Consider the following 15,552-nt stretch of genomic DNA (forward strand, 5'->3'; position numbering starts at 1 on the left):
TGCTGTCCAAATTACACAGAGCTCCTTATCAGTCCTTTGAAGCTGTGTGGCTGACAGACTGAACAAACTGTGCCTACCCAGGGTTCAACCCCACACTAAATGTTTTGGATTTTGTACAAGCAAATTACACACAGGAGCAGAAATCAGAGAAATTTTGAACTTCAGAATGCCAAACGTTTTCCTAATTAGGAGGTTGATTCCTCACAGAATAATCCTTACTCCAGCAATTAGTCCTTTTGAAACAACTAAGGCAATTGATGTGAGCAGTCATTACATGGGCTATAAGGGTCACAGGATTTGGCCTAAATATCCTGGTTAACAATATTAGCATCATGTTGACAACCATGTAATCAAACATGAGTCAGTGCTAGCAGTTTCCCTGGCCATTGTAGACAAGGCCTTTTTAAAAATACACTTGCTTGCTTGCTTCCCCTTCCACCCACTACATTGAAGTCTATGGCAAAACTCCTGTCAACTTCAATGATGATAGGATCAGTTTTCTTTCAGTTGCCACACTTTCTGTGTGTGCCAGGCTCACTCATTATCACGGCCAGTCTACACTGAAACAAGTTTAGGTTTTATACCATTGCTCCAGTCATACTAACTTGGATGATTTTGCAAAAACAAAAAAACAAAACAAAACAAAAAAACTAGGGACAGCTTGGGTCTGGCTCCTATTTAATATAAGCTATTAAAGCTCAAGGAGAATTAGATAAAAGGTTTTGAATCATCTCTGATAAAATGGGGAACCTGCAAAATGGCATCTTCCTTTTAAAACTCACAAATTCAAAGGGCACAGTCCTGCAGTCCTTATTCAGTGGAGCCAACAGGAGTGAATTTAAAAGTATATAAATGCTAATACTTGCATCACATAAACAATATCCAATCCAGCCAAAATTTCCTCAGCTATAGTCAGTAATCTCTTCTGTAAATACCTGACCCAGGCCAGTACTTAGGGAGATAGAATATAGTTCTCCCTGGCTAGCACAGCCTGTATCAGCCACCTCAATAAAGAATATCCTTAATGTTCTTTCTACGACTGAGTAATATCTCTTCTCCACTTCGAGGGACTCTATAGCCACCATAACTTAATAATGGAAGTAACAGTTTTATCATTTATAATGAGATTTAAAGAAATTGAGGTATAAATGTAACGTGTTTTTTCAATAAAATGTATGTCCTTTCAGTATAATTTGTGAGTGACATATACATTGTATTTACGGAAACATAAGAAGAGATGGAGCCAAACTCCCTTGTATTTATATTTCTGCATGGGATAAGGAGCTGCAGGATTTTTTTCTTAGCCAAGTTTTGCTTTAAGGTAAAACAACCCATTTCAGTTTAAGATTCAAAATTAATTTAACATATATTCAAAAAAGTTGAAAACCGTCCCTTGTTTACTTTGTCCATGTATGAAGAATTCAGAATATATCTAATGATACTATCATCCCCGTACGAACAGTAGGTAGAAAAATCTGTCTCAGTATCAAATGTTTAGTCTCTCCCTTGTTTAGGTTGTGAGCTCTTTGGTGCAGGAACTGTCTTTTTGGTACATATTTATACATTATCTAGCCAATGGAACCCTGATTCATGATTGGGGCTTCTGGGTGCTATCACAATACAAATAATATCATCCCTGGCATTTTCAAGAATCAGTGTATTCTGACAGGGCTGTGTTTGTTTTCTCTGCAGACAGGCCAGAGTTTTTCTCCAAAGAGGCCCGGACAGAATAGGAAGCAGTTACAAAAAAGCTGTCTACAAACAGTTCACTGATAACTCCTTTAAAAAAACAGTTGAGAAACCTGACTGGTTGGGGTTCCTAGGCCCCATTATCAAGGCAGAAGTTGGAGATTCCATTATCGTCCACTTGAAAAACTTTGCTTCTAGGTCCTATACTCTTCATCCACATGGTGTGAAATACACTAAAGAAAACGAAGGTAAATTTCAGCTGATTCTGTCCAGATTTTAATCAGTACTTCAAAAGTCCCATTAACTTCAATGGGATTCCTTCTAGCAATGAAGACTGCTCAAGTAAGTAAAAATTACAGAATTAAGATTTAAGAGAGAACTTAATTAAAAGAAGGTAGAATTCAATTAGGGACATTTCTGAGATCACAGAAGGTTTTTCCAGGGCCAAAAAATGAAATGAATAGGAACCCACTAAGGTTCTATCGATCTGCAAAGAGGACAATTTTTGATTAACACTTCAGTAAACAAAGTCAATAGGTGAGACGCAGGGCTACTAAGGTAATTTGAAGAAAATTGATGTTAACATGGAAAAAGAGATCATTGAGCAATGATAAACACCTCATGCATGGACACTAAATGGAAACCCATTTAACTTCAAATAAAAATACAATGTGAATTTTATTTCTTTAATATGTAATGATAAAGGTATAACTAAAGACATTTCTAGAAGTTACTGTTCATTGCATAGATTTATAGGGCAAAATCCTGCAGGGATACTGTAGTGACTTTAATGCCACCAGTGCTTATTTAATAGAGCACCCATCACAAATGCCATAGATAACTCAAGAGCTAGAACTGAGCCACAGGTGTTGATCCTCAGCTGGTGTCAATTGTCACAGCTCTATTGAAGTCAATTTTCACCAGCTGAGGATCTTCTCCATAGTATTATTGTGATCTCTACCAGTCAATTCATTAATGCGCTGATGACTTAGTTCATGGTAAAAGTGAAGTGCTTAAAGATGAAAGGGGCTACAGAAATGATTAGCATATATAAATGTCAGTTGTCAGAATTCGAAACATTCACCTCACGAAAATATGAACTTGTTTTTAGGATAATACTTAGCCCCTAATTTGGCTTCCTCCTTGCAAAGCTACTTCTATAATGTAGCATGCTGGTGATGAAGCTGTAGAAGTTAAGAGCTAGATTCTGCTCACTTTGAGCGGTCTCATTCTCTTCAGTAAGGTTACCTGAGTAAAGTAAAGTAAACATGAGCAACAGTGGCATTATCTAGGGCCAGATTCTTAGTGAACTGTAAGAATAAACTAGGTGGGAAGCGACAAGTGAAGATGCTGTTATCTCTCAGGTGTTTCATTCAAAAACACTAATGAAATTCCCTTCAGCCATAACTTTCTATTATATGAAATTTCTCATTAAACCTAACATATGGTTTGATTTAGACATATCCCAGATGAGAAGAACAGTGAATTACATAATATTTTGGGTCATTTTCAAAGCAATATTTACTTCTTCTCATTTTAGTTGTAGCTTTGTTACTTGGAGTCAAGTTATGGGGATGGCCAAAAATGATGCAATTCAGAGTAGCCATATCGATTCATATGTAACAGATGTTAACAAGTTTTTGAGCTGATATTTTTCCAAACAGAAGAGCATGTTTCCCCTCTAATAAACTCAGGACTAGTCCTTGGTTATATTAAAGTCAATGGCAAAACTCTCATTGACTTCAGAGGGAGGAGGATTAAGCCCTTAAGCAAAAAGATGTATTCAGCTGCTCTTTTGAGAATTATTTATTTCCAAGTCTGGGCTGTGTTACTGCCACAATTAATCAGTGTCAAAGCATTGCAGGTGCATTGTTACCAACTTCTTTCAAATCATGCACAAGCTTCATTTTACAGAGTGCAAGATGTCCAAGAGTCATCTTCAGTAGTTTTACCTAAAGCACACACAATTCTGCTTGTAATCTGTCAATCTCATTCCAAACCATGAAGGAGATGTGTTACCATTGACTGCATTGCATGTTATGTACCCTAGGTGCTTTTTATCCTGACAATACCAAAGATTTGCTAAAGAAAGATGATGCCGTGAAGCCTGGAGAACTGTATACTTACAAATGGGATGTGGCAGAAGATCATGGTCCAGCTGAGGGAGATAGTAATTGTATAACCAGAATTTATCACTCACACACAGATGCCCCAAAGGATGTTGCCTCTGGGCTTGTTGGACCTTTGATAACTTGCAGAAAAGGTAAGAGAGATAAAATGTGTAAACAGCAGGAAGCAGAAGAGTGAAACTTGGTTTCTATTTTCATAAGAGATAGATGTTGCTGTGTAAAGTTGCTATATGCTTTTAAACAGAGACTGTATTTCATCCTAGAGTCAGCTGCCTTCGAGTAGGAATCCCTGGGTATAGAGAATTAGTGCATATTGAATAATTGATATAGCTTGTGAAGTGCTTTGGAATAAGTTGGAATGAAAGGCATAATATGAATATAAGGTATTGAGTGTGGGGGTTTGCACATATATAGAATGTAAAATGAAACCTACCACTTACACATACGTTATTTTGATATTTTTTTTAAAAGCAAAATCTAGTGAAATGTGTTTCCTGTCATATTTGGCCTTAGTAATGAGCAATAACTTGTTATCAAAACACTTTTTGTAGAGTCACTCTACATTATCTTTCTCTTAGAAAAATCTATAGGAGATAGACATACCAACTTGTATTTAAAGGCAACCAATATTAACATTACTGTGACTGGCTCAGTCACGGACCCCCCTTGGAACTGTCACCTGATGTGCTGAAACTACTTCTGAGCCCATTTTCCCTGCCAGCATGGGACTTCAGAACCCTGTCTTGTTGAGCCAGACATGCTAACCTGATGTGACACAGATCCAGGTTCTAAACCATGCCCCCAAAGCTGCAGACTTAACTGAAAACAGCTCAGCAAGTACTCCTGTCTCCAGCACCCAGACACCCAGTTCCCAATGGGATCCAAACCCCAAATAAATCTGTTTTACTTTGTATAAAGCTTATACATGGTAAACTCATAAATTGTCCACCCTCTGTAACACTGATAGAGAGATGCACAGCTGTTTGCTCCCCCAGGTATTAATCACTTACCTGGGTTTATCAATAAACAAAAGTGATTTTATTAAGTATAAAAAGTAGGATTTAAGTGGTTCCAAGTAATAACAGACAGAACAAAGTAAGTTACCAAGCAAAATAAAACAAAACATGCAAATCTAAGCCTAATGCATTAAGAAACTGAATACAGGTAAATCTTATTCTTAGAGATGTTCCAATAGGCTTCTTTCACAGACTAGACTTCTTCCTACTCTGGGCCCAATCCTTTCCCGTGGCACAATCCTTGTTAGCTCCAGCTCAGATGGTAACTAGGGGATTTCTCATGACTGCAGCCCCCTTTGTTCTGTTCCACCCCCTTTTATAGCTTTGGCACAAGGCAGAAATCCTTTGTCTCTCCCTGGATTCCCACACCTCCTTCTCAATGGAAAAGCACCAGGTTTAAGATGGATTCCAGTATCATGTGACATGTTCACATGTCCTGTGAGACCATCTTCCTCATTACCTAGTAGCTGGAAGACACATACACAAGAAGGCTTGTAGGTAAACAGACCCATTCACAGTTCATTGTCCTAGTCAATGGGAGCCATCAAGATTCTAAACCACCATTAATGGCCCACACTTTGCATAATTACAATAGGACATCAGAGTAATAGTTCATATTTCTAGCTTTTGATACAAGAATAATACATACATACAAATAGGATGAACACACTCAGTAGATTATAAGCTTTGTAATGATATCTTACAAGAGACCTTTTGCATAAAGCATATTCAGTGACATTATATTCACACTCATAAGCATATTTCCATAAACATATAAAGTGCAACGTCACAATTACTATAGCTAAGAATTGAGGAAAGGAGCATTTCACCAGCCAGTGTATGAAAATGACTATTTTTCAGGCACACTGGATGGAGGAAGCGATAGACACATTGATGCTGAATTTATCCTTATGTTCTCTGTGATGGATGAAAATCTCAGCTGGTATCTGGATGACAATATTGAGAAATATTGCTCCGAACCTGCCAAAGTTGACAAAGAGAATGAAGACTTCCAGGAGAGCAATAAAATGCACTGTAAGAATTTTTTTAAAGAACTGTTCATCACTGTTGTATCCCATTAACATTCCTTTTGTAATCTTTAAAAGGAGAGCTATAGCTAGATTGTTTGTTTAATTAAGCGTTTTATTCTTTTTAGATGTTTTTATATAAAAGTGAAGGTTTAGGGCCTGCTTCTGCTCCTGTTGAAGTCAATGGAAGTTTTGCCACTGATTTTAGTGTGATCAGGATGAGGGCAATACTTATTAATACTAGAAACGAAAAGGGCAAGTATCTGGCCGGACCAGAGGTGTGGGAAAACCAATCCATGTAATTGTGACAAAGGGCATATACAGTGGGTCTGAGTCACCTACTAGGCTGCTCGAATTGCTGTTGAATCTGTACTAGAATAGTTTCCCAGACCACTGCAGGCAGAGGTTTGTTTCCTCCCCCCAAGCATTCTACTATACTCCAAAACATAGTTTGTGCTGCTTAGTGTCACCACAGAAGCTAGCCTTAAAACTGGCCTGAATTAAACATTCATGGAAAGGACTGATAACCACAGTACAAATACTAGCCATGCAGATTAGATATGGATGCAGGTTTTGGAACCCCATGGCCTAACGTGAAGGATGCTTAGAATCAGAGTTTTCGTTAGAGCTCATCTCTACCTTATAGTATAGTGGCAGTGATATCAGTGTTACGTGGTTGGCAAGATAAGTTTTTGCCCTGTGATGGTGAGTATATAATAAATAGCATTTCTTATTTTTTAAGCAATCAATGGATACATGTATGGATATCTTCCCAATCTCACCATGTGTGCAGAAGACAAAGTGAAATGGCATCTTTTTGGCATGGGTAATGAAGCTGATATCCACTCAGCCTATTTCCATGGACAGGTTTTTACAGAAAGGAATCACCGCATTGACTCCATCAGCCTCTTCCCTGCTACCTTTGTTGATGCTCTTATGGTCCCGAAGAACCCTGGGGAATGGCTGCTTAGCTGCCAAGTCAATGATCACATAGAAGGTGTGAAATAAGTTACTTTCTATTGTATTTTATAATCTACAGGGTAATGCGGCATACCTGAGTGCTTTTTTTGGCATGCCATAATCATGATACAAAAAACATAAGAGCCACAGTAAATATTATATAAGTGGATACAAGACCCCAGTCAGAATTGTAATGATCTAACCATTTGAATTAATTGTGCCTGAGCTTACCCTTTATTGAGTCACTTTTGCATGAACGTTGACATTAGGAAGAATGTCATCTGATATATCACCTTCTGGTTAACAAAGCCGTCTCACATTCTAAACAGCTCATCTAGGAATGCATTACATTAAGGGCTGAACCAAAGCCCGGTGAAGTCAATGGACATATTGTCACTACTTGGGTTCAGTAATACGTGGGCAGGAACTGGTGCAAATTCCAAATGTAGATGAGCAAAGCCATGATTTACACTGGATAAGTTTACCTCTGCTTACAAATGGGGTAAGCTCAGCCAGTGTGAATCATAGTTTCTTGTATTTACATTGGTTGCTGGCCACCAGTGGCTGAATAGGGCCTCATTCCAAGTTCAGGCAAGGCCATACCTCATGGCCCATTGTGTGGCTTCTTCTCTCTCTTCTAAGGCTTGGTCTACTCTTAAATGTTTTGCTGACACAACTACATCATCAGGTGTGTGTGTGGGGGGAGACACCCCCTCAAAAAAACCCACACCACAGACTCTTAACTGATGCAGCTATGCCTGTAAACATTCTGGTGTAGATGCAGTTATAATGGCAAAAAAATCCTTTTCTCAGTATAGCTTATTTCACTCAGGGCACTGGTTTAAGTTTTGGTTTAAGTTCTTTTGTTGGTATAAACTCCATCTTCACTAGGAGGGTTTACTGGTACAGTTATACTTGCAAACTGTTTCTAGTTTAGACAAGGCCTAGGAATTTCACAAATGAGTCACTGATTAAGTTCTGAGTGAAAGCAGAGCCAATCTAATAGCATTTTGCCTAAGCTGAAGCATATCTGACAGTCTGTTTTCACTCAATTCTAATCTTGTCACTAATGTGAACAGTACCTTCATAAAACAAAGTCATCCTTTACCACCACGTAGCAGCCTGTATTGCATACTACATACTAATTTGGCTTGGGTGTGGTGTTTCTTGTAGTTTGCTTTTGTCTGTGATTTTTATATCATGCAACAGTGAGTCTCAGGGGAAGGAAACAGACAATTTTAAATGGAAGAAGAAAAGAAAAAAACAGTGTTCACATAAAATCCCCTACCTCTCCACTTTAGGTTTGTTGTATTTGTATCTCCCTTTTTTCTCCCTCCCCCAGGTGGTATGCAGGCCATATTTGAAGTAAAAGACTGTAAAAAACCTACAACAGATCACAATGAATATACAAATATAAGACATTACTACCTTGCAGCTGAGGAAATTATCTGGAACTATGGTCCATCTGCAATAAACCATTTTACAGGACAACAATTAATTATTGACAGGTAAATACCTCCTATTAAATAAAAAAGCAGCTATAGACTATGGCCACAAGTGAACAATCTTTGTTTACTAAAACAGATTTAGTCTGAACATGCTAAATATACACAGCCATAAAGAGCCCTTGATTTTTAAGGGAAAAAATCCCCCTTGTTTTCAGTGCTTCTTAAACATTGATTGCAATATATAGCCCATAACAATTATGCCTGTTACTTCCCTTGAGACCTTGAAAGAAGTTTCATTGCAGCATTAATAACTACACTGGAATGAAGAAATGTTGTGTCACCATATATAGACAATAGTCAGGATCCCTGAAAATTCCAGGACTGGTCATCCATCAGTCTAGAGTGGTCAGAAAATGCGAATGAGAGGCCAGATCCTCAGCCGGTGTAAGTTGTCAGAGGTCTATTGAAATCAGCAGCAGGGCCACCCAGAGGATTCAGGACATAAAAACGGTGCAGCCCACTGCAGTGCTTGTACTCACCACTCCGAGTCTTTGGCAGCGAGTCCTTCACTTGCTCCAGGTCTTCTGCAGCACTGAAGGACACGCCGCCAAACTGCCACTGATGACCTGGGAAGGGATTCTCAGACAGAGAAAGGGATTCTCAGCCAGGGCTCGCTGGGCCCCGGCAGGACCTGGGGCCAATTGCCCCACTTGCCCCCGCCCGGGCAGCCCTGGTCAGCAGACAACAACATATACCAGTTGAGAATCTACCCCTTGTTCTCTATATGATTCTTCTAACTAAGACTAAGGTCTTGTCTATACTGTCACTTTACAGCGCTGCAACTTTCTCACTCAGGGGTGTGAAAAAACACCCCCCTGAGCGCAGCAAGTTTCAGTGCTGTAAAGTGGCAGTGTAGACAGTGCACCAGCACTGAGAGTCGCACTCCCAGCACTGGTAGCTACGCCCCTCGTGGGGGTGGGTTTTTTACAGAGCTGGGAGAACTCTTTCCCTGCACTGTGCTGCGACTACACAGCCACGTTAAAGCGCTGCTGTTGCTAGTGAAGACATACCCGTAGTCAAGTCATTTAACATCTCTAGTCTTCATCTATCAAATGGGTTTAACAACACTTTGTTACCTTCGTGGACTGAGGCTTAATTAATTAAAATCTGTGAAGTGCTGTGAGATCATTGAATGAAAAGGGCAAGAATAATTTAAAAAAACCTCACAGAGTAAGCTTTCATGAAATCTGCAAACTGTTGAATTGTTTTTATCATCTTATTTCTCTGCGTTCCTGTGTAACTCATAATAAAAATACCTTTTTTCCTAAAACCAAATTAAAAATTACAAAGCACTGGCCAGACACTATTGTTTGTGGGTCTCTTAATGTACCGTGTACAGAAGAGTAACAAGGCAGGATCTCAGAAAAAAAAGACAGGCTGTACAGAATTTAATGTAGGGGTCTACCAGGCTTTTTCTGCATACTCATGATTCTTTAATTGCTGGAATGAGCTATAATATGATCTAGTAGATACAGCACTAAAGAGGCACTCAGAAGATCCGGGTTCTATTTCCAGCTCTGCTCCTGCTGGGTGACCTTGGGCAAGTCACCTCACCTCCCTGTACCTCATTTCCCTCAAATGTAAAATGGGGAGGATACTGCCCTCCTTTGTAAAGCACTCTGAGAGCGACTGATGAAAACTCTAGCTAAGAGCACGGTGTTATTAAAAATAGTTTGTTTCTATCAAATTTCTTCTGAACAGTGAATCTCAGACATTTTTTGAACAAAATGAAAAAAGAATTGGCGGTTCTTATAAAAAAGCAGTTTATAAGGAGTACACAGATGGCACCTTCACAAAGTGTAAGAAAAGGCTCCCTGAGGAAGAACATCTTGGACTCTTAGGTGAGACTGTTTAAAACAATTTAAGGCAAAGCTGGTGGAGTTTGGTATCTCTCTGAACCTGCAGCATTTGTAAGCCCCTTGAACAGGACTGGTTTGGCTGGCAGAGCTTATAAATGCTACAGGCTTCATATGGGAGAAAGGGTGGAAATGACAATTTATACTGGCACTGAGAGGGTAAGTCAGCTCCATGAATGAGCAGGGAAGTGGTGCCTGGCATCTGCTACAGAATAAAAGAAAAGACAGTTACTCACCTTTGTAACTGTTGTTCTTCGAGATATGTTGCTCATATCCATTCCAATTAGGTGTGCGCGTGCTGCATGCACGTTCGTCGGAAGACTTTTTACCCTAGCAACACTCGGCGGGTCGGCTGGGTCGGCCCCTGGAGTGGCGCTGCTATGGCACCGGATATATACCCCTGCCGACCCAGCCACCCCTCAGTTCCTTCTTGCCGGCTACTCCGACAGTGGGGAAGGAGGGCAGGTTTGGAATGGATATGAGCAACACATCTCGAAGAACAACAGTTACAAAAGGTGAGTAACTGTCTTTTCTTCTTCGAGTGCTTGCTCATATCGATTACAGTTAAGTGATTCCCAAGCCTTACCTAGGCGGTTGGGTCAGAGTGAGATGTGGCAGAGTGCAAAACACTGAGCCAAAGGCTGCATCATCTCTAGATTGTTGGACCAGAGCATAGTGCGAAGCAAAGGTGTGGACCGAGGACCAGGTAGCTGCGCGACATATCTCCTGGATTGGTACATGGGCCAGGAAGGCGGCTGATGAAGCCTGAGCTCTGGTAGAATGTGCAGTGAGATGGCAGTGGCTCGCGGGAACATGAGCCAGGGTCATAAAGTGCGGATGACGCCGTCAACCAAGAGGAGACCTCTGGAGGAGACAGGTATGCACTTAGCCATCCAGGAACAGCAACGCAAGTTGGGAGCATGTGTCCGAAGGGCTTCGTCGTCGCGCTATAAAAGCGCGAGGCGCCCCTTGAACATTAGGAGTGTCACTGCTGGCTCCGCGAAGATGATGAGCTTCGGGACAACTGGGAAGATGGTCTGCCGGTTAGCAGCGACCGCGTGTCCATTCGGAGGAGCGAGGTGCTGTACTTGTCCTGTAATAACGGTATTCGTCTCACTCGTCGCTCGATCTCGAGACTCGCTTCGACTGATTAATGCTTACCTTAAGAAAACTGTCTTCAGACAGTATACAGACAGCGAGCAGGTTGCCAACGCTCAAAGTGGAAGCATGAAGCCTGCTTAGGAAGATTGGGTCTCCAGTAGTGGCTGGCGGCATAGCTTGGGTAGATCGCCCCAGCGCCTTGAAAATCTAGTAACTATAAAGGATGGCAAAACACGGATGTCCATCTCGCCTGATTGATGAGATGTGTATCACCTAAGGCACCCTCAGCAATATATCTCACTAGGCCCTGCGCTTAAGAACGCAGAGGTAGTCCACAGATAGCGTGGATCAAGACTAAGGGAGGTAGTATTCTGCGTTTCACACACCAGGTCAAGAAATTCCCACTGGCCCGACAAATGTTACCTGACTGGGAAGGCTTCTGCTACTCCAGTCAGTATTATTATAACGGAGCGGAATGCACGTAAATCTGACCTTGTGTTAGCCACCAGAAGCCATCGCTGTGAGGTGGGGGCTTTGTCAGTCCAGTCCAGATGTTGCCGTGGTCCTTGCTTATAGTTCGGTGATGAGGCAGAGGTTAATGGGCTGGCTAGGACAGTTGAACAGTGTGGGTTACCTACGCTTCATGCCACCTTTGCGATAATGCATTAGGTGCACTGGTCCCTGCCAGAGATTTATCAGGACCTGTGAACCGACCGGGATAGAGGGAAGATAGAGCAGCTGGGCTTCCTCGATCATGAGGAATCAGCCGTCCTGATGGAATCCCAGTGAAAACCTGGAAGCGCAGAACGCTTAGCATTTCCTGTTCATACGGAGTGACCAGGTCTAGTGGAATAGCCACTTCTGAAACGCGAATTAATAACATTGACTTTCGTCCATGATCCTATCATTCTGCAGAGGAAGGACTCTGCTCCACTGATCCGCTAGATGGTGTCCGCCACCGCTGGAGAACGATGCACTACAGTCTATCGAGTGGGTGCTAGCAGAAGTCCCAGAGTTGGATCGGTCTCCCTGCCAGAGCGTGGGGAAGATCCGAGTCCCCTCCAGTTTGTTGATATCATACATGCCGTATGTGTTCTGTAACACTGAACACAACGGTCCGTTAGATCTTTGCTCGAATGGTCTGGCACCCCAGGCAAGAGCACTCGCGTCGGCTCAATTTATCTGAAGTCTCACTCTGTGGTACCAACAGGACCCTGTAAAGGGGTCCGAGGTGACCCCCAGTACCGAGAGATGACCTCATCCTCAGTGGACAAGTGAGGGTTGTGGCGATGAGAACGATAACCCGCAACATACCAAGGAGGGGTTCGTACGAGCCAACCATTCGAGGGAGCAGTATTAGGGTGCTCGGAGAAGGGTTGAGTCATTGTGCGAATCCGGGTCCTCGCCTCGATGGTAATACCGAGTATTCCAGAGTGGATGGTGTCGGAGGCGCGACCCCTGGTCAATTGGTCACCCATAAGTACCGGCAGCCAAGTGACCTAGGCAACTGAAGATGAGATGCCAGACGTCGTTGGGAAGTTCTGCACGACCTTGAAATGATCATTGCCATTGCCTGGAAACACGGCTGGGTAGTAGGCCTGCTATATTGGACGCGTACTCCTATAAAAAGTACTGTCCAAATCTGATTCTTAGAGTCAACATCTGGAGTGACTTATCTGGCCTCCGCCAGACGAGGTGAGTTACTTTTGAACTTGGCGCTAACGCCTAAAGTGAGACTCATAATTTGGTGTATCGTCCTAGACTAGAGGGATTCGTAGAACAGATCCTGTCCTTTACATTGTTCCACAATCGTTCACTGATCAGCGTCCACACACGAAGGCGTTCGGATACCGCGTTGGAAGGGCGTGTACGAATTAGACTATCCTGACCATTAAACGGAAGCACTAGGATCGATCACGTCTAGCGAGGGCGAACGAGTATCGCTCTCGCCTATAGGTCCGACTGGATATTTGTAGACCTCGGAATATGACAAGCTGGTCGGTTGCGTTCGTCTGTCCCCTCAAATGTTAATAGATGGTGGTCGTGCAATTCAATTGCGGCACGTCCGATAGTGCGAGATGTCATTGAAGGGTTACATAGAAACGCGACAATTTAGATAGGTCGTAGATCTACAAGTCCTTCGATGCGGCTTGACCTATGATCGATCCTGTCCTTCGTAAGATTAACCTCGCAACGATACATCTATTTGGTTCGTGCGATGTTTAAAGTCCGTCTGTGGTGGTAGGGCGAACTTGCTCAAGACCACCCACTTACCCACGAACAAACTCTTTACGACCTTCGAGGAGCCCACGCTTGGGTCTCGCCACGGGTGATTTCTAATTGACCTGAAAGGGAGTCTACGCAGCTTACACAATATTAATGATTCATACTTTTGGCTGAGCAGATAACTCGACAGGGCCAATGGTAATACGGAATGGAAGGCGCAAGACCCTTGTGCCGTTCCCAATACCGCGATATATCGTACAGTAGGCCAATATAATACAGGTCCTACCATGAAGTCGGTAAGCGAGTTGTACCGGTTGTATTTAAATTACTACAGCGCATTGTGCGACTGGCCTGGTCTTGAAGTGCACAAACCGGAGACCTGGCACCGCACTGGGATGAATTTGTCTCTGGCGGTGTATGTGGCGCCAATGAATGGTAGTGTTCATAGCCGTTCTTGTGGATATTTACCAATGAAAAGATTGTCAACATCTGCATAGCGAGGGGGTTAATAGTTTATCTACTTTGAAGACAACACAAATCCTATGAAACAAAATGTAAACCTCATCTTCAGAGACTTTCACATCTGAGCTCTCATGTAATAAATAAGAGAAGGAATCCTAAAGTAGAAGAGGCGAAAAGGTCGTCATACTGTGTCCTGCCTCCTGCTTTGCTCCACTTGTTCCTTGTTCTCTCAGATACTTCTGAACCTCCTTTTGCCTTTTTTTATGAGTGTACCTTGTAGAAATGAGCCGGCAGAGGCTGATTGCTGTTGCAGATGCCTCATATATTTGAGCCAAATCATGCAACATGCAACTCGTCCTGACGTTCCTTGAGGTCATGGTGTTGTTTCAGGTCTCGTTATGGCTACTTGCTCTGTATAATGTTTGTAATCTGTTTCCAATTTTTACGTGCAGTTCATGAAAAATGATTTTTGTGTTTTATTTTTCTTGGAATGAAAACATGGTATAATGTTTTTGTACACGTTTCAACTCAACATCTGCAATAATCACTATACAGTTTCCTTTTCCAGGCGAATGGATAGCTCCACTTTTCCATCAATTCGTCTGCGGATCTGGCATAGTTTTATTGCTGCATTTTGAGGGCTAGATTATTTACAGAGCTAATTGCTTAAAACATTCTTTGCAAAAGGAGATTCCTGAATCTCAATGGAATATGATCTGAGGTTCAGGTGTAAAGTAAGATCAGAAGTACTAGGTGTAGCTGAATTTTGTTCATATAGTATACATTTGGCCGGCGGTGAATCTTCCAACCAATGCCACTTTGTCCTCATCAAGATCTGTGACAGATTAGGTACAAATAGCAAGCCTCTGATTGCACAAGGTATGAAATCACCCGGGTGGCTGAATCACCTGACAGAAGAAAGGTATTTTTTTTGTTTTTTTTTTGTTTGCAGAAACGGGATAAAAGGTGCAGTCAAACAACTATTTTTGTACGGAATATTACTGGACATTCCTATTTGCAATGAAACAATAAATGGGACTTGTGCTGAGATGTGATAATAACCAAGAATGGTAGAGAATTAGTAGAATTACCACTAACTCAAGCCGATTAGTGTGCTATCTGTTTTAATTGCTTCATTTGTGATCTGCAGACTTTCGTAATTGATAAATTGATTTAAACGTTTGTGAACATGCTAAATCTATTTCCAAAGGGTTAAGTTTTTGTAACTGGGAAATTATACTTAAACATGAAGTGCTGTATGCCAAAATACTTAATTGGGTTGGTCATATTCCAAGGCTTAATTGTGAAGTGAATCCATCACAAAGTCAGTAAATCTGGAGTTGATTTTCAGTCTGCCTCTTCTCTTCTCATCCATGTACATATAGTCAATGCTTGTGGAGGATGGAAATTTGATTTTGCAAGGTTCAAGATCTAGAAGTTGTTTCATTTGAATATGGACAAAGCCCCTCAACAGGCTGGCACTACTGAGGAGGCAAAAGGGACATTTACTCCCCACTCCTCAAATATAATTAGGCCAAGATTAACAAAGTATCCATGTGAAGAAATGGATCAGCAGC

General features: G+C 41.8%; 1 protein-coding gene across 1 annotated transcript in view; it reads left to right on the forward strand.

Moving 5' to 3' along the window:
- Positions 1–15,552, forward strand: part of CP (ceruloplasmin) — a 50,371-nt gene that overhangs the window by 5,108 nt on the left and 29,711 nt on the right. Inside the window, exons 2-7 of the mRNA XM_032806245.2 lie at positions 1,693–1,937; positions 3,740–3,952; positions 5,696–5,869; positions 6,605–6,859; positions 8,165–8,330; positions 10,032–10,171. Of these exons, the coding sequence (XP_032662136.1) occupies positions 1,693–1,937; positions 3,740–3,952; positions 5,696–5,869; positions 6,605–6,859; positions 8,165–8,330; positions 10,032–10,171 (1,193 nt within the window). The remainder of the gene's footprint in view (positions 1–1,692; positions 1,938–3,739; positions 3,953–5,695; positions 5,870–6,604; positions 6,860–8,164; positions 8,331–10,031; positions 10,172–15,552) is intronic.

The sequence above is a fragment of the Chelonoidis abingdonii genome, chromosome 8 (assembly GCF_003597395.2).
Source record: "Chelonoidis abingdonii isolate Lonesome George chromosome 8, CheloAbing_2.0, whole genome shotgun sequence".
In the NCBI taxonomy this organism is placed as follows: Eukaryota; Metazoa; Chordata; order Testudines; family Testudinidae; genus Chelonoidis; species Chelonoidis abingdonii.